General features: G+C 39.8%; 2 protein-coding genes across 2 annotated transcripts; both read left to right on the top strand.

The window, feature by feature from the left end:
* The first annotated feature begins 1,230 nt into the window (after positions 1-1,230).
* On the top strand, positions 1,231-4,843 carry LOC112194564 (U-box domain-containing protein 24). The gene is made up of 3 exons (XM_024334787.2): positions 1,231-2,456; positions 2,541-2,841; positions 3,329-4,843. The coding sequence occupies exons 1-3, from the start codon at positions 1,719-1,721 to the stop codon at positions 4,780-4,782; spliced, it is 2,493 nt and encodes an 830-aa protein (XP_024190555.1). The 5' UTR covers positions 1,231-1,718; the 3' UTR covers positions 4,783-4,843.
* A 1,489-nt stretch (positions 4,844-6,332) lies between these two features.
* LOC112176023 (U3 small nucleolar ribonucleoprotein protein IMP4) lies at positions 6,333-11,166 on the top strand. Its single transcript, XM_024313838.2, has 9 exons — positions 6,333-6,572; positions 6,669-6,752; positions 7,831-7,940; positions 8,082-8,132; positions 8,975-9,118; positions 9,400-9,489; positions 9,892-9,998; positions 10,159-10,243; positions 10,915-11,166. Exons 1-9 carry the CDS (start codon positions 6,461-6,463, stop codon positions 11,011-11,013), a joined length of 882 nt encoding a protein of 293 aa, XP_024169606.1. The 5' UTR covers positions 6,333-6,460; the 3' UTR covers positions 11,014-11,166.
* Positions 11,167-19,215: the final 8,049 nt, after the last annotated feature.

Below are 19,215 nucleotides of genomic sequence, written 5' to 3'. Positions count from 1 at the left end.
GCTCCAATTTCATCATCAGTAGTTCACAAATCTCAACAATTGGCATATGAATATTATCTTGGTCTAGTTCTCAATGACAAGCAATTCCCCATTGGCATTTGAGTATGTTCAACCCAACAAGTGAAATGCAATTAAAACATTCTTTGGGTGCCATTGTATTAACTTTAGTGATGACCATGTGATTTACCGAAACTCTCATATTGAGCCATTGAGGAATTGATGTTGAGTCTTCTAGTGTAATATGCTATTCTCTGGGTCTTGTTTTTTTTTTTTTTTTTTTCCAACTGCAGCAATGCAATAGGTAGTCTTTCTTATATAAGAAAAAAAAGGTAGTCTCTTACCAGCTATTTATTTCAATTTATTTCAGCAAAAAAAAAAAGGACATGTATTTAATGAAAATATATTGTGTATTGTGAATGAGGATAATTTAGGAAGTTTGGGGTTATATTTCTAGTAAAATATTAAAATAAAAAAGTTAATAGATTGTGTATTAAGCAAGAGATGTGTATCTATCATTTAGCAATGTGTGAATAAAATTTCTCGCGCAAATATAAAGATAAAAAAACTAGTATGCATAACACGGGCCGGTCCAACATAACTGTGAGATCCACCCCGGCTGCTTTTGTGAAACCCATATTTATATCCGAAAATGATCAAGAGATTGAGTAGATCATTACGTGCTCGAAGTGCTGATAAGGGTTAAAGGAGACTCCACCACTGATTCCAAGGTTACGCATACAAGACTTCAAAGCTAGAGTCAGTCATCAAAGTACGAGGTGGGTTTTGAATGTAGACCGTTGATAATCAAACCAACGCGAATATGAGATGTAGAGCGTCTTACCTGAGAGAATGGAATGTGAACTTCTATAACCACGACAAAGAAACTATTATTAATTCATGATCTCAATGACCAAACCATTTTAAAGTCTTGCAAGATTAAAAAAAAAAAAGATACAACCATCCAAATTGCAATAGTATATGAAAAATGCACCGAGGTCACAATGACTCGGTGAGATCACAATAATGCATCGAAGCTTTCCCGTAGCACACCTTCTAGAATGTATTAAAGGCAATCAAACCAAAAGTAACTCACTTGGAGTCCCCCAAAATTCTTCAACAACTTGATCCTTGGATCATTACCATTGAATACTCGGAAATAAATGCAGACAGACATGCGCAGTTGACCCAGACTTAATATAAAAACCTCCGGCAGACTGAAACCATTAAAAAAGACATCCAAACTACCAAAGCAAGCAAATGGAAAACAGACATAGAATGGAACCAAAAAGCTTGTGTAGACAGAGAAATAATGGCCATTCTTTGACTCCTTCAATGGAAGACGAAGAAGAAGAGGAAGATATTTTCTTCTTGCAAGTAGTGATAATAATTTACCGAGTCAAAGCAGACAGACACTGACCCTTTTGGTACCTCCTTCACCAAAATCCAAACTGCAAACGTCCAAGTACAATCCAACCCTTCTTTTGTTTCACTTGTTTAATTCTTTTCTCTTCAAGACGGCTAAGAATGAATATATCAGTCTATATTTTTGAAGTCTTTTGCTTTCTCTTTGGGTTTGGCCTTTTGATTTCACATATGATGCAATAACTTTGGTTTTGCCCAACAGTTTCCTTGTTTCTTCTCTCTTCTGTTCTTGAATATATATATATATACACATACATCTCTGTTCTTGGTTTCATAAGCTTCTGTCTTTCTTGACAATGAAACATATGGAGGAATTGGGTTTTACAGAAACAGTGTCAGAGCTAAAAGGGTTGGTTCATGAGGTCATTTCTCTGGCTCAAAATTCTGAAACCCAAAGAGAGGTGCTTGATGAAGTTGAAATCCTAGTTGGGAAGTTTGACCCGATTCTTGATGATTTAAGGGACAACATTAAGTTTAAGGACCACCCACCATTGAAGAAAGCTGTGGAGTCTCTTGGGTTAGAGCTTAAGCGAGCCGAGGTTTTAGTGAAAAAACCTGAGACCAAATCATTTACTAAACAAGTTGAGGAAGTGGTTCATGATCTTGGGAGGTCATTAGGCCTAGTGCTCTTGGCTAGTCTAGAAGTGTCCACAGACTTGAAGGACAAGATTGGGGCATTGCACAAGGATTTGATGAGTACCAGGTTTGATATGAGTTCATTTCCAAGTACTAGTTATGATTCTGGGGTTGTGAGTGAGTTGGAAATTGAAGAGGAAATACAAGAGGTTAAAAGGGTTTGTTTTGGTATTGATGATGTTGCTTTGCAATTGAAGTGTGGTGATGATGAACAGCTAAAGTATGCTCTTTTGGAATTGAATGAATTGATTGGTGATAAAAGGGTTAGCAGTGAATGGATTAATGATGAGGGTGTTATTCCGATTCTGTTTAATCGGTTAGGTTCAAGTAATTCAGACAATCGGTTGAGTATAGTTCAGTTATTGAGAACCATTGCTTCAGATAATGCTGATAACAAGGTAATCTTTCTTTTCTTCACATCAATCTTGGTTATAGGATTTTTAATGTGGATTGGCTATCTTACATTGTAAAGTAGTGTGCAGGAGATGATGGCAGATGTTGGGCTTTTGTCTGCGCTTGTGAAAGTTTTGGTACGAGATGAAGAGGAAAGGAGAGAAGCTGTAGGGCTGTTGCTGGATCTTTCAGGTCTTCAGGCAGTCAGGCGCCGTCTTGGCCGTATTCAAGGGTGTATTGTTATGTTGGTTGCCTTGCTAAATGGGGATGATGCTGTTGCTTCACATCATGCTGGGAAGTTGTTAAAAGCATTGTCTAGTAACACGCAAAACGCACTTCATATGGCAGAAGCTGGTTACTTCAAGCCACTAGTGCAGTACCTCAAAGAAGGTGAATCACAGCTTCCTAGCTCTCACTTTTGCATCTCTTTTGTGTTATGAATGTGTTTTTCATGATTATGTATGAGCTTTCTAATATTATTTAATAGCAAAATTGTGTAACCATAGCTAATTATCAAAACCATAACATTGGAAAATGAGTGATCCTTCTGTTATTTGAATTAATTTGTAGCTTATCATAGGTAAAGGATCTTAGTATTGCTTTCATGCATAACTTCAGTCAGTGATGATCCCCCTTGCATTTGGCCTTGGGTTTATATTTTTAGCATCTAGCAATACGTACCAATTAAAGCTGAACCAACAGATTCAGTACTTTACAGGTTCATAGGTTATCATACAGCTGAGCTATTTAGCACATAACCAAGGGGCTCAGCAGATATAGATCACTTGTCTTTGGTCAATGAGACATTTGACTATATTAGAATCTTTTGAATTCCAGAACAGTTGATAATTCATACATACCATGCCTTTGTATGCAGGTTCTGACATGAGTAAGATCCTGATGGCGACGGCACTCTCAAGGATGGAGCTCACTGATCAAAGCAGAGCATCCCTTGGAGAGGATGGTGCAATTGAACCTCTTGTCAGAATGTTTAGCACAGGGAAGCTCGAAGCCAAGTTATCTGCTTTAAGTGCCTTGCAAAATCTGTCTAACCTGACAGAAAACATCCAACGGCTGATCAGTTCAGGCATTGTAGCATCTCTACTGCAGCTACTCTTCTCTGTAACATCTGTGCTCATGACACTTCGGGAGCCTGCATCGGCAATTCTTGCAAGGATTGCTCAATCGGAATCTGTTCTGGTTAACCACGATGTGGCTCAGCAGATGCTTTCACTCTTAAATCTTTCCAGTCCGGTAATCCAAAATCACCTCTTGCAAGCACTTAACAGCATTGCCTCCCATTCTAGAGCATCCAGAGTTAGAAGAAAAATGAAGGAAAACGGTGCATTTCAGCTTCTCCTACCTTTCCTGATGGAAACTAACATTAAAATCAGGAGCAGTGCCTTGAATCTGCTTTACACTCTCTCTAAAGATTTGCCAGAAGAGCTGACAGACCAACTAGGAGAAACCTATATCAAAATCCTTATCAATATTATCTTGTCCTCAACATTGGACAGTGAAAAAGCTGCTGCAGTTGGCATACTTGGCCATCTTCCCATCAGTGATAAAAAGGTTACAGATATGTTAAAGCGAGCTAATTTGTTGCCCATTTTGGTATCCTTAATGACTTCAAAATCCGAAATTTCAACAGAAACAACTTGCTGGTTGGTAGAAAGCATCACGGGGGTGTTTATCCGGTTCACAAATCCCTCTGATAAGAAATTACAGCTGTATTCAGCAGAACATGGGGTGATTCCTTTGCTTGTAAAGTCACTCTCCAGTGGATCATCGGTTGCCAAGTGCAGGGCTGCAACTTCACTAGCTCAATTATCGCAGAATTCATCATCTCTAAAGAAGTTGAGGGCATTAAGGTGGTCGTGTGTTCCTCCTTCTGCAGATGCAATTTGTGAAGTTCATGGAGGCCACTGCGTGGTGAAAAGCACATTTTGTTTAGTCAAGGCAGGTGCCATCTCTCCTATGATCCAAATATTGGAAGGTAAGGAGAGGGAAGCAGATGAAGCTGTGCTCGGTGCTCTTGCAACTCTCTTGCATGATGAAATTTGGGAAAGCGGAAGCAATTACATAGCCAAAAAGTCAGGCATTCCGGCGATCTTAAAAGTCCTGGAATCAGGGAGCATCAAGGCTCAAGAGAAAGCACTGTGGATATTGGAGAAGATATTTGAAGTTGAGGAACACAGAGACAAGTATGGGGAATCTGCCCAGGTGGTGCTCATTGATCTAGCCCAGCAGGGTGACTCCAGATTGAAATCAGCAACTGCAAAATTACTGGCCCAACTAGAGCTGTTGCAAGTTCAATCTAGTTACTTCTAAGACCAGTGTCTGTGTTTATAAACGTTTTATCAAATCCGTGTGCTAGAAATATTTTTTCTTTCTAAATTTTATCCACAGTATAAATATAGGGATCGTCTACAGTACATTAATGTACCGATATATCAAGTAGACTAGGTTCAATACAGAGGTAGACTAGCTCAGTACATGGGTAGACATGCATGGAGTTAGTCTATCCTTATACTGAGCTAGTCTACATCTGTATTTTTTTTTTTTTTTTGATCAAATTGAGACATACCAATAGTATGCTCCGTTCATAGATTAAGAAATAGTACAAAGACTACTCCAATAAGACACTTATGCTCTGAGTAGCCTATACCAAATACCAAACACCTCGCCTTGCAGGCAATCTATTCTACCTATTCACACACGCCGAGCACGCAATTGTGGTACGCTAACAACTAAGTACTTCCATAAATATATACATTATACATATACATATTTTGTAAGGCCATAATCTATACTATTATCAAGAACAGTAAATTTGGTTTCCTGAACAAAATTTCTCGTAACATCCTTTTTACATTAAAAAAAACTTAATAAATCAACAGCAATATAGTAATTAGCAAAATCAAGATAATTAGCAAAATCAATGTAGTAATTTGTAACTGCATTCGCCTCTCACATGCTCACATGCGTAGCATATATCAGAGAGGTTGCAAGTACCAGTTATACCACGTCCCCCAATCTATGTCCCAAATCTCATATATATGCAGATGCAGGATAAAGTCATGAACATACCCCTTTGTCTAGATAACGATCTAAAATTTTCTCCTACTGATTCAAATATTCAATCACTAGCAAAAACTCTAATAGGAGCCTTTTCTTTGTTTAAGTAGCTATCTTCTATAAGTTTTTTTTTTTTTATGTATGCATTATTCCATGAACATTTTCTCTTTTGATGTAAATACTACTTTTTCATGAATAATTCTCAGGTTCCCCTGGAGTAAACGAGCACATGCATCCCCTATTGTCATTAACATATTTTCACTTTATAATTTTTTTTAATTTTTGGGTTATATCGGACGGGAATTGAAATTGTGATCTAGCATAGTAAAAGACTCCAGACTCAATTCCCACCCCCACCACTTGGGCAAGTCCCATGAGCTTAATTATTTCATAATCTCACACTCTTCACATTATAAATTACCATTCAAAGATTTTTTTTTATAGAGATATCCACTGAATCAAAATTGAATCGACAACCGAACGGTTACTACTTCAATAATGAACCGTTCATGTGTTTTATACAAATGAATGACTAAAGGATTTATAATGTAATTGATTTTTTACGGAATTAATTTTTACTGTATGTTATAAAATATAAACATTTTGATCATGAAATTATGAAGTAAAAATATATTAATCACAAAGGGAGGTGTGAATGAACTCATTACTTTATGAGTAAATTCAAAATTATTTTGTCCAAAACACTGTTACTTTAAACTAGAGGTTTTTTTTTTTTTTTTAAAAACTTTTTAACCCATACGGCTTAAGTATGAAAAAGCAGCTAGAAACGGCGTCGTTTGCTATTGCTCTGCTCCTAAACCCTCACGCCGAATTAGACGAGAGCGAAAACTCGAATCCTGCTCCTAAACCCTAAACCCAGCAACACCCTCTAAACCCTGTAGGCCCTTTTGCTTGGTTCAGAGAGCCGAATATGTTGAGGAGAAATACGAGGTTAGAGAAGGAGTACTTATTCAGGAAGAGTAAAGAAACCCTAGAACGCACGCAGTACGAGAAGAAGCGCAAGATTAGACAAGCTCTACAAGGTATATTGAGGGTTCTTCATTTTTCAGCTCAAGCTTTTGTTTTTGGGGGGTCTGTCAATTTGTAATTGTTCTGGGCGCTTTTGTTAATTTTTGCAGAGGGAAAGCCAATTCCTACTGAGCTTCGAAATGAAGAGGCCAAGCTTCGTCAAGAGATCGATCTCGAAGATGAAAACACTGCTGGTATGATTCTATTGGAATGCAGTTTCTGTTAAAGCCTGAAAATTTTATTTATCAGGTGGCATTGGCCTGAAATTGCAGTAATTTTTTGGTGTTTGTTGGTAAATAGAAGTTGTGAATTGCAGTAGTTTGTCAGTTTTTGTTGGTAAATATATTTGGGAAATTGACCATTTGAGGTAATGGAGGTACTTTTGCTCATGTTTGTTGATCTAGTTTAAGTTCAAGTAATGAGGAAGGAAGATGTTATCTTTGATGCTTCTGTTGATTTAGAGAAGGAAATTAAAAAGAATGTCAGAAGAATGAGTAGTTAAGTTTTGGTGATTTTGGATGAGTGTTGGAATAATTAAGCGGCTGGCTCTAGGCTATTGAATATTCATTGTAGTTTCAGAAGTTAGGATTGGATTTGAGACAAACAACTATCAAGTTCGTACAGATAATGTGGAATAGATGTTTCAAGTTGTAGTTGTTTATATGAGTTGATTGTCGGTTTGCTGTTTAAATTCTGAAATCTGGAAAGATCTTATGCCAACTGTAGTGCTACTCCATATAAGAAGTTAAGTTAACAGATGAGGTATTGTTAGCTAAGAATAGGACTTTTCGAGGATCTTCAATAGAATTTGAGTATAGAGAAATTGAGACCATGTAGTGCACCTTAGAGTTACTGAGTCATTTTTAAAGAAGTTGAGTTCATGAAAATCTAGTTTCCGCTGTAGGACAAAGCAATGGTGGGCTAGGAAGTTTTAGAACCTTTAAGAAATAGGTTATTTGAGAAGAAAGAGAAGGTTTTAGCTGCTGGGGTTTTAGAGAAATTAGGGAATAGAGAGCAAAGAGAGGAGAAAACAGAGAATAGGGTAGGAGAAGAGAAACCAAAGCTCCAAGCCTTCAAGAAAACTCAATTTTATTTCATTCCAATCTGATGGGGATTACAATTTAACATGTACAAGACTCAGGATTATAATTGCTTCTTTAACATGCAGTTGATAAATATTTGAAAAAGATACTTTTACATGTAATTGTCATTTGATTTTTCGTTTTACATATTATCATGCTGTTGATTCTTCATGCATTTTCTAAAATCTAGTCCCAAGGACACATATCGATGATGAGTATGCCAAAGCATCAGAAAGAGATCCCAAAATTTTGCTAACTACTTCACGGGATCCGAGTGCTCCACTAATACAATTCACAAAGGTTGGCCTAGTCTCTTTTTTCATTGCAGATCATATAATTTAGTCATCTAGATGCACTTTCGGCATCCTTGTCGTGTTGGAATCATGCAATGTAGTTTTCGATTATTGACATTTTTTTTTCTTGAAATGACACTTGCTACAGGAACTGAAACTTATTTTTCCTAATGCACAAGTAGTAAATCGTGGTGGTCAGGTTGGTGCCTTGTTTTGCAAAGATTCTTTGTTTTTTTTTTCTTTTCCCGATAGTCTTTTCATGAATTTGTGGTTTCTTAATGATGCATTTGGTATGGCAATTTTGAATTTTGTTTCTGTTATTCTTACGTGGATATTAAAACTATGCCCAGGGCATTTGAAGTATAGATACAAACATTACACCCTCCGTGTCATATTAAAATTTGTTCTTGAAAACTCAGTTGCTTAACCATTTTATACAACCATAAGACAATCAGCTTGCTAGCTGCCTTTTGCCACTAGTCATGTCTTTTTAATGTCCATACAAATGCATCTGTAAGGAATGGAGCTACCGTCCTTGTGTGATTAATTTGGAACTTCAGCATAAAGCTTTTCTCTTCCATGCCTTCTTTCTTATCAATATTATAGACTTGCATTTTGTGTGAGTAGCAACATGACTTTGCTAATGTAAAATGTCCGGTTATTTCAGCTTCATGGACAGTTTTGATTCTTCAATAGAGTTGAAAACTTGAAGATCTGATGCTATATTGTTTACTTCTTTTCCTGAATGCTACTTGTAGAAAAATAACTTCTCTTAGTACTCTATTAGGAGATTGCCAGGGGGCATTACCTGAGTTCACAAGAAGTATAGAAAAATAAGATAAAATGAAGTAAATAAAATTGATAACAGAATTTGGAAGTCTGAAGAAGGCTAAAATACTGGAGATAATATTTGTCTTAGTGTTACCTGGTATGTGGACTATAAGTTTTGGAAATCTGAAGCGTTGGCCATCTTCCATTGTTGAGCATCTACTTGACTATAATGATTTATTTTTTTATTTTTTTTTTTCCCAAATCATGCAGGTTATTTCTGAAATTGTTGAAAGTTGCCGTGCACATGACTACACAGATGTTGTGTTGGTGCATGAACATCGTGGTAAACCTGATGGTTTGATTGTATGCCACCTTCCATATGGACCAACAGCTTATTTTCAACTATGCAATGTGGTAAGTAGTGTAATTAATCTTTGTGTTAGTGTAGGACAAATATAATGATATTAAAACTGATGTAAAACAGCCGGAAAAAATCCAGATAATAGCAAATTTATTGGGGACTTAAGCAGCAGAATTTAGGAAAAAGTACACCATACTTTATTAATTGTTTATGTTTAAGCTTGCTCTTCCATTTCTTTGTTTTTTCCTTGCTCTTTCTTGCTGCTTTTGTGACTGTCATTCTGCATTGGATCTATCATAGTCTGGGCATTTTGATAATAATTTTCTACTTATAGGTTTCAAGACATGACATCAAGGACAAGAAAGCCATGGGAACGGTGCCACAGGCTTATCCACATTTGATTATTAACAATTTCACGACTAAGGTATCATATCTCATCTAAAGATTTCTACTCTAAATCTTAATTGTTCTCTCTCACTCACTTTACTGTGCCCAGTATATTGGCAATATAATTGTTCATAGATGACAGTCCTTGTCTAAATGAATAACTATTACAGTTTTTATCTCTTAATTATTGACAAAGAAAATCAAGTTTAGCTGTTGGAAGCACCATTTATCCTACTTGATTTGATTTAGGTGCTTCGGTCACTTATTTTGATGGTAATATAAATGGATACACACACACACACACACACACACACTCTCTCTCTCTCTCTCTCTCTCTCATTCATATGTATAGTCACATCCCTCCATGTTTGAGTTGTACCTATTAACTTTCCTATTATATAATTACATTTACATTTTCTTGATTGCTGATTGTTGATAGTTGGGTGAGCGGACAGCAAATATTTTAAAGCATCTTTTTCCAGTGCCGAAGCCAGATACAAAACGCATAATCACTTTTTCGAATGAGCAGGACTACATTTCATTCAGGTTTGTTGTCTCATTCACTTTTTAGTATTGATTTAGTGAGCAGTTGTACCTTTGGATTCATCATATAACTTAGTGATATTTTCTTATCTACCAATCTCCTCTGTGCCTAATGTGCAAATGCGTTGCTTTGCTTTTTCTTTAACAATTTGAGAACCTACAGGCATCATATTTATGACAAGCCTGGTGGTCCAAAATCCATTGAGCTGAAGGAGATTGGTCCGCGGTTTGAGTTGAAGCTTTTCAAGGTTAGTGCTTTTACATTCATCAGTTTACATTCACATGATGTATGTTATTGACATTGTTTGGACAACAGCTGTTAAAGATATATGTTATGAACACCCCTGGCCCCTCATAAAATGGTGGCTGCGGCATTTGTTTTTCTCTTTTGTGTAGTTTAATTTACTATCCTTGTATATAGTGTTCAATTACTTCTATGTTGTTTAATGTTACCTTCCTTCCATATGGCCCATAAAACTTTTACGTTTAAGATCCCGATCTAGGTTAGGAGAATACTTTCTCTTGGATATGTTATCTTCTTGGGTAATGTTTGAAAGATGCGAATTTGAGTTTTTTCTCCAATTTTAGCTCAACCAAGCATAGCCTTCAACTAGAAATGTTCATGCACCATACCAAGCAATCATTTTCAATGGTTGGAGTATGTGTTCCTTTAAAAGTTAAAATGAAAATGATGATACACTGCCAAAAGTTACGTCGGCATTACCAAATTTTGGAATGTAGTTTCTAAACTGCTTGCCAGTTTCTTCTATTGATGAAATGTCAGTTTCTTTGTTAAATAATGTACTTTCCTTGCTAATGTGTCACATTATTTGAGATCTCTTTATATCAACGTTCTCTTGGGAAGTTTCGTTGATATAACTTTGTTTACAACTTTACACTTTCTGGCTTTGTGTTGCAGATAAAGTTAGGAACAGTGGATCAGAATGAAGCCCAGAATGAATGGGTCCTCAAACCGTACATGAACACCGCCAAGAAACAGAAGTTTATAGGGAATTGATGCATTTAAGTTTCTAGTTATAATTTTGGTAACCAGTCCTTTCTTATCTCTTTTTCGGTTGGTTGATACACGCATGTATTCGTACCAACCTATCTGTATGAATGTATGATTTTTTTTTATAATAGATTTCATATTATTTCTATTTTCGGACAAGAGCGGGTGTGAAATAGTCACTATGAAACGACATACCAAATTAGAGATTTTTTCTTCTTCTTCCCTTTCGAACCAACTGATGCCTGTTTTATTGGGTATAAAAGAAAAGCCTACAAATTGAGGATAAAAAATAAAAAAATAAAAAACCAACTTCAATTTACCTACTTGAGTTCCGGAAAGGAAACCCTTTCCTTTTCTGTGTTTGATAAGCACAAGTTTCGGGGAGTAGGAGCATTCGAGATGTGCTTCTGCATGATTGTAATCAATTCGTTTGAGTGCTACTTATAAAAGCTCTTTCATTGATTCATAAAAAAAAAAAAAAAAAAAATTTGGGGAGTAGGGGAAAAAGTGGATGAAAGTGAATTTTTTTTCCCGCTCAATGAATTTATTTTTTTTTCTCACTCTTTTTTACTCAAAAATTATAAATTTCTTATTAATTTTCCCAATAATTTTCAAGTGTTTCCTGTCATCAAAGTGAAAAATTCATCAAAACTTTATTTTCCCAATCTCTACTACTATAAAGAAAAATTCTTTCTTAATTTCAATAGTTCAGCAGAGAGCTCCAAAAACCTCGAACGGTCTTGGGTCTAGGGTTTGCGAATTCCTCCTCGTCCGGCGGCGCTCATGGTCTGCGTCGGTCCGCCTCGTCGTTAATGGTGCTGTCGGACGGGTGTTTGAACACCATATGCCTAAAAGTCTCGTGGGATGGGATTTGGCTTACAATTTAGCTAGATGGTCTGACGATGAGCACCGGATGAAGTCTTGGGCGCGGTGGGCGGCAGCAACGTGAGTCGCGCTTCGTCGAGCCACCTTCAGGATCGACGACGTGATGGCGCCATGGCAGGGGGCTGGATCGACTGCATCTTGGGAGGCTAGGTTCGAAGTGGCATGACTTAGTCGGGTTTCGACGTGGGTCGCGGTTGTGAGGTCTGGCGTGGGATTGAGGCGGCGAGGTCGGCGTTGGATCGGTGGTGTTTGAACCCAAAATGAGCATTTTGGCCTGACAAGACCTGTCTTGGAGAAATTGAGCCAATGTCAGTGGCTCAAGCTATATATTGTCGACAAGTTCAAAATATATTATTTAGAGGCTAAATAAAGCCTACCTGCAGAATTATGGAAGATTATGCGAGCTGCAAGAAAAGGAAATGATGGAAGCATGGAAATGAAAAGGAAATGATGGAAGCATGGAAATGAAAAGTCAACTTTAGCACATTTTCCTACTTGGTCTAGGAGAAACCGAGCTAAACAAGGAAGGAGGGGCGGCAGACTAACCAAACGAAATCCAAATGAGCTAAAACTTTCCAGATTCATTCTAGACATCCCAAGGATAATTTCTTATGAATAGTACAAGAGCTAGTTTGGAGTGGAAAATCTTCAAACAATCAGTCCAATTTTCTGAAAGACAAAACTGGAAAACCGGACCTATAAGGAGTCCAACAGCGTTTCCGACCCAACCACATGGAAGTAAACTCTGAAATTTTACCAAAATGATCTACACTCATGGTGGATCATTTGATATGAAGAAGTCGAAGGCCCATTCTGAATTCTTGGTAGAGATATAATTGAAGGAATAAAGGAGCAGAAAGTGACTCAAAACCACTCCAAAACTCATCATTTTCAATTCCATTAGTTTCTAAGTGCCTAACCCACCATAATTCCATTTAGTGCTCCATAATTCCATCAAGTGCTCCATGATTCCATTAGTGCTTAATAGGAAAACTATCATGATTCCATTAGTGCTTAAATAGAAAACCCATCATGATTTGTTTAAGGCCAACCACTATGGCTTGGTAGCCTATATATAGAGGCTACAACAAGTAAGAACACACAATTCATCAACTAATCTCTACGACTACTCAAGTCTTCCCAGAGAAACCCCTCTCCTTCTCTTACCGGTGACCACACTCCAGTCCTAGAATCCTCAGGAGCCGACTGTCAGTGCCACCAAACCCTCTGTCAACGTGCTTCGGTCCTAGTCTCCTCGGGAGCCGACGGTAGTACTGCGACCACAACGGTTATAGAACCAGCCAAGCAAGGGTAATGCCTTCGCAACCCAAGAAAGCTAAAGTCACACTTTAGCAAGATCTCAATACTTCCCGGGGATTTCGCTCTGCTCAATCTACAATATTGAGTATCGATTGTGTGACAAGAAGAAACTGCAGCAAAGTCCTCACCACGAGGCACAAAGAATCCTGCGACGAGGTTGGTGCTCTCCTCGTCCTCAATCGCTCGAAAGAAGTCAGGTCAAGGGACACCCCCGACGACCGCACCCGAACTGTGCTGGCACGCCCGCGCAGAAAAGAGACTGTTGACCAGCTGCAACAAAACTGGAGCCAAACATTTTGGCACGCCTAGTGGGACTCTACATAGCGTTTCTTCGTAATCGTGACCATTGGGAAGTCAAGCGCAAACCCCTACCAAAAGGTTTACGTTAACTGCCCGAAGCACAAGACCTCCAGTTACAACCCGCACTCTCATGCAGACTGTCGTGGTCTTTTGGAAGAACAAGTAACTCAAAGATTTTCTCTCAACTTGCAATCACCAGACATGTCAACTGAGCAGGGAAGAAGTAAGCCGCCCGCTACTGAGGGCAAGAATTTTGTTACTAGCAAGGTGGCCAATGTCCCCTTTACCACAGTAGCCGCTGCGGTTAGCGAAACAATTGAGACCGATGAGTTCACGCCCCTCGTCATCCCAGAGGATGCTAGCATCGATGAACAACTCTGCATCCTTACGGTCAACAACGACAACTATAGGAGACACCTGGCCACGTCGATCGTGAGGACTGAGCAGCGGCTTCACGATTTCGATCGACGAATGAACGAGAATGCCCAGAAGGCTGATGAACATGCACAAAATCTTGCCAATGAAGCCAGGATTCACGCAGATAAGATTGCTGACACGAATCTCACACAATATAAGGAGCTTCTGAGTGCTGTTAACACCTTTAACACACAAAGCAAGGATACTACAGCTGACATCGCGGCAATGCGCAAAGAGGGGTCCAATCTCGCGACCCAAGTTGCCATGCAGCAAGCCAAATTGGGACAAGCCAAGGAGGTTCTGAATAAAGCATTGGGAGATCCCAACACCATCCTCGGTTCCCTTGGCCAACCCTCTGCATCCGGCAAGTACATTCTGCCTAATGCCAGCGAGAAGGCTAGCAGCAGTATTGCCACATCCTCTGCAGCCGCCACCATGACGTCTACCAAAACCAAGGACAAAGCGTTGGTGATTGGTGGCAAAGACAAAGCAATACCATCGACTGCGCAAAAGAGAAAAACTCTGAAATTCGGTGACGGTACCCTGGCTGATCCTGTTGTATTTGCTCAGTATGATAGTGATAGGGCAGAGAATGTCTACCAAGAGCTCCCAGGGAATTACTATGGGATTGATCAGACGGGCACTCCAATCAAAATCACTGCTTTGGCCAAGGATGTGTCCGCACCAGCGATTACTCTTCAACAACCCAGTATTCCCTGGGTCGTTCGCCTAGAAGATAGAACAACAACTGCTAGCCATGCGGTACCTCCTTTGCAAACGGCCCATCAGACGGTGGCTGCACCTCCTCCTCCTGGCCTAGATTATGTGCGATGTGAAGAGGTGGAGGAGATGATTAGGTTGGCTAACCCTAGGGCCCACCTCGATGGGGTTTATGAGGGACCTTTCCCGCCACACATCATGCTCGCACCTTTCCCCAGAGGCTATAAGAATATTATATTTTCTACTTTTTCAAGGGAAGACACCGAGAACGCGGCAACTCATTTGGCCAAGTTCAAGGTGCAATACGGCCAGTACCAGAATGATGACAACCTCAAGTGCAAAATCTTTGGCACTTCTCTGTCTGGAGCTGCTTTTACATGGTTCTCTAAACTCCGCCCAGGGTCGGTGGCAAATTGGCCAGCAATGGAGAAACTCTTTAGAGAGACTTTCAGAACTATAGAGCCTGAGGTTGATTTGGCTTCCCTTACCCAGATGTCCCAACAACCTACTGAATCTGCGGTTGCTTATCTCCAAAGGTTCCAGATTCAGAAGGCTAAACTGAACATGGTTCTGCCAGAAAGAGAATTGGTTAAGCTGGCAATCAAGGGCTTGGAGCTGCGCTAGCGAAAGAAGCAGCATGGTAGCATGATACAGTCAATGGGCGAGCTCATTACTGAGGTAGGTAGCTTCGAGCATCTCCTCAGAGAAACGGATGCTAAGAAGAATGCGTCCAAAGGAACTTATGTGCCTGGCAAACACCATATGGTGGCTGCCCTGAACTACCAGCCAGCCACTTATGATCCTTATTATCAAGGCGAAGAGGTTTTCCAGGATGATGATGAGGAAGAGGAGAATGATGTTTCCGCTTTTGAGCTGACAAGAAGAAAGAACCCCGCCTTGAAACAGTTGAAAATAACCAAGGAACCAGTCAAGCTCAAGTCCGTAACCTTCACCAACCTGAGTTCGCGACGTATACCTATGATGCCAATAAAGTGCATGAGATATTAGATGAAATGATAACCGCGAAGATGGTAAAGACTGACTTTGGACCCTTTCCTCGCCCCGATCAGCTAAAAGGAAAAAAGTATTGGTTGTTCCATAATCTATGGAACCACAACACGGCTGACTATGTTAAGCTGAAGGACCAGATTCAGGTATGGCTCAATAATGGTAGTCTGCAGGTGGAGACTCCGTTGACCGCAGCAGCACTGGTTGATTTGAATCCCTTCCCTGACACTGGGGTCAATATGGTTGATGTAGTTTGGACCAAGAAGGGCCAGAGGAGGCCAACCCTGGACTTGACAACCAGAGGTCAAGAAGAAAAGAATGAAGAGGAACAGGTCCCAGCAAACCCGATTTGATTTTTAGATTCCGGCAGTGTCTCAGTCCGATCCTTACCTCGCTGGAATCCTTTCCTCCTCTATATCACAACCATACCGGCCTTGAAGGACCATTCAAAGTGTGGTGACCGGGATCGTGGATTGAGGGTCAATGGTGGAGGTTTCTCAGGCTTGGAGATTTGATTTCGGACAATCCAGGTAGAATCTGACTTAGCTCCAGGTATGAAAGTTGTTCCTCTCTTCATTGTGTACATTTTGACTAGTTGGATTGTTGTGATTTTGAGTTTGGCCGGCGGCGGTTTCGGCCAGGTCATGGGCAGTTTCTTATTCTGTATTTGTTCTCCTCATCGATACGAGCATTTTGATATATAATACGTAATTTTTGGAGATCGTATGAATATGTTAGGATTTTTAGGGTTTCGATCGTCTCGGTTTTCGATCCGTGAGGATCCAGCCGTCCGATCGACTTGCAGTTCTGTTGTATTGACCGTAGAAGTGTTCCGGAGATTTGGGTGGTCTCGGATGAAGATCCAACCGTTGAATCATCCTATAATTTCAAGAAGATGATCCTAAAGGCGATCAATGAGGATCCGACCGTTGGATCGTCGTATAATTTAGAGAAGATGATCCTCGAAGTGATTCATGAGGATACGATCGTTGGATCATTGTATAATTGTGTTTTTGTGATTCGTGTACTGAATTGAGCATGTACTTTGTTTAGGTGATTGACAGCGCGTTCAGTAATTTACCTAAATTTTTGTGAAGACGCAGCGGGAATTTCGAGGTGATTAATCACACATTATTCATTTACGAACGGAGTTAATTTTATAGTTTTAGAGGTTATTAAATTAACTGCAAATTATAGTTGATATTAGTAGGCATTCCTAAGAGAATGGCTATATATATATATATATATATATATATATATATATATAGGGGAAATTACTGGTCACACCCTGTACTTTGGGTGCGTCGACAGTTCAGTCCCTCGCTTTTTAAATTAAACAGTTTAGTCCTTATTCTCTTTAGTTTTCACACAATAGGTCCAAAATGACTATTTTACCCCACTTCCTTTTTTTTTCTCTTTTTTTTTTTAATTATGTTTTCTGCCTCTCTCTCTCTCTCTCTCTCTCTCTCTCTCTCTCTCTCTCTCTCTCTCTCTCTCTCTCTCTCTCTCTCTCTCTCTCTCTCTTCCCCTGCCGAGTCGACTAAGCCACCACCATCTCCGTTGCCTCGAAGATGCTGAGTTCACCACCGTCTTCGTCGGAAGAGGACTAGACGGCAGTTGACAAGGCGGTTGGGGATGGAGATCTCGTACCCGGAGTTGGTGGCAGAGCTAGGCTTCGGGGACTAGAAGGCGACGTCCATCCAAGTCGGCCTTGCCGTTCCTTCACTCACAGTCAAGCAAGACCAAAACTGACCCACCAGAGAAGTCCCTCAACCCTTATAGCAACTGTAACGTCGTCACCGCGGTCAAGTAGCCGCCGATCAAGGAGGAAACACTGGTCCATCCCAATCAAATACCACCACAGACCTAGCAACGCCACCGCCGTCACTGGGCCACCATCACTGCGCCTCCACCTGGCCCCGATCTCTGTCCAAATTCCAACCACAGGAACAATCAGCTCAACCTCCAATCTAAACCCTAGCAGCCAACTCATTGGCAAAGAAAACGAGGCCTCAGAACCACAGATCGACGACGCTTCAAGCACGACGACTCTATCCCTCCATCTCATCCCTCTAATCCGCCTGTCCCCAGCCACCCCTTGCCGAGCCTTGCTACCTATCCCACAATCCAACACACCCAATCTCAGCTTAGATCGGATCCGACTTGGATCAAAAGGATCGATCCTACCACCGGCCAAAACTCGGCCACCACAGTCACCAATTGAAAGCACCATCAGCAGATAGAGCCCGTCCGGTTGCACGCGCCACACGCCGACGAGGGTACGCCGCCGGACAAGAGGAGTTGTCAACGAGGAGGAACTCTAGTTGTTTAGAGAGAAAACGAGAGCGGCTATGCAATGCCCAACAAATAAAAATGTTTCCCTCTCTTTGTTTTTAGGAGGGGAGAGAGAGAGAGAGAGAGAGAGAAGCAAAAAAAATAATAAAAAAGAGAGAGGAATTAAAAAAAAAAAGGATGTGAGGGGTAAAATAATCATTTTTGACCAATTGGTCTGAGATTTGAATGTCTGAGGAGTTATTTGTTAAAATTAGGAGGGTATGGACTGAACTGTCGACGCATCCAAAGTACAGGGTGTGACCAATATATGAGAAAATATTTATATTTACATGAAATATATATGTATTAGTAGATTTTGTGGTGGTGAAACAATATGCATGATTGTGGTAATTTTTTGTTTCGAGTGTTTACTTTTCGGAAAACAATATGTTGTGGTTAATGTTGATTTAAATTGTTTTGAAAAGTATTGAGATTTGTGGAACATTTTTAAGTCAGGGGTGACTGTATTAAATGTTTTGATATGTGAAGATCGGGAGGTCACGAATGTGACCATGACATAATATCAAGAACCAAGCCTTTGGTCGGTTGATTGGTTACGATAAGTTAGAGCTCTACTATGTCTGCTAGTTTTCTCGTATATTTATGGCGGTAATGTCGAGATTATTGGAGACTCATATATACGAGTTTTTAATGGTATCTCATGGGGTAATGTCGAGATTACTTGGAGACTCATGAGTACAAGTTTTTAATGATATCTTATGGGGGTAATGTAGAGATTACTTGAGACTCATAAGTACGAGTTTTAAAAGAGAGTCTTGAGAGTATTCTTTCTTTTATTGTCCAGATGAGACTTGAGTTGTCATATTGATTTGTTGAGTTGTCAAATAATATGTTTTTGTCACGGTGGTAACTTATGTTGTCCCTTCGGTGGAAAGGACATGGAATGTTGGAATGATTCATTGTTGAGTTGTTTCCTTGGGTTGTTTGGCGTGAGTTGAAGTATTTATGTTTTTGAGTTACTCATATGAGTTTTCATAACCTTACTGGGTTTGTTGTAAGTGCACATGGCAACCCGGTGCACTATTCAATGGTGTAGGGGTTAATCCTGCAGGTCAAGGTAATTGTGGTTGAAGCTAAGGTAGCTAGTTGGTAGCAGTACATGTAGGAAGCTAATTTTGTTGCCTTTGCCATGATTACGACTTCCGCTTTGTTGTAGGCTCTGATGAGCTTTTACGTTTATTTTGTTGAGACAATTTAATTTGT

This window comes from Rosa chinensis, chromosome 1, assembly GCF_002994745.2.
Source record: "Rosa chinensis cultivar Old Blush chromosome 1, RchiOBHm-V2, whole genome shotgun sequence".
Lineage (NCBI taxonomy): Eukaryota > Viridiplantae > Streptophyta > Magnoliopsida > Rosales > Rosaceae > Rosa > Rosa chinensis.
The sequence above is the reverse complement of the archived record's forward strand: the minus strand, read 5'-3'. Positions and strand labels throughout refer to the sequence as shown.

What these genes read in the sequence shown, in the direction of transcription:
- LOC112176023 (XM_024313838.2), top strand. Translation starts at nt 6,461, where the DNA reads ATGTTGAGGAGAAATACGAGGTTAGAGAAGGAGTACTTATTCAGGAAG. An exon ending in TAGTAAATCGTGGTGGTCAG is followed by an intron (nt 8,133 to 8,974) that starts GTTGGTGCCTTG and finishes CAAATCATGCAG; the next exon opens with GTTATTTCTGAAATTGTTGA. An exon ending in CAGGACTACATTTCATTCAG is followed by an intron (nt 9,999 to 10,158) that starts GTTTGTTGTCTC and finishes GAGAACCTACAG; the next exon opens with GCATCATATTTATGACAAGC.
- LOC112194564 (XM_024334787.2), top strand. Translation starts at nt 1,719, where the DNA reads ATGAAACATATGGAGGAATTGGGTTTTACAGAAACAGTGTCAGAGCTA. An exon ending in CAGATAATGCTGATAACAAG is followed by an intron (nt 2,457 to 2,540) that starts GTAATCTTTCTT and finishes AGTAGTGTGCAG; the next exon opens with GAGATGATGGCAGATGTTGG. An exon ending in AGTGCAGTACCTCAAAGAAG is followed by an intron (nt 2,842 to 3,328) that starts GTGAATCACAGC and finishes CTTTGTATGCAG; the next exon opens with GTTCTGACATGAGTAAGATC.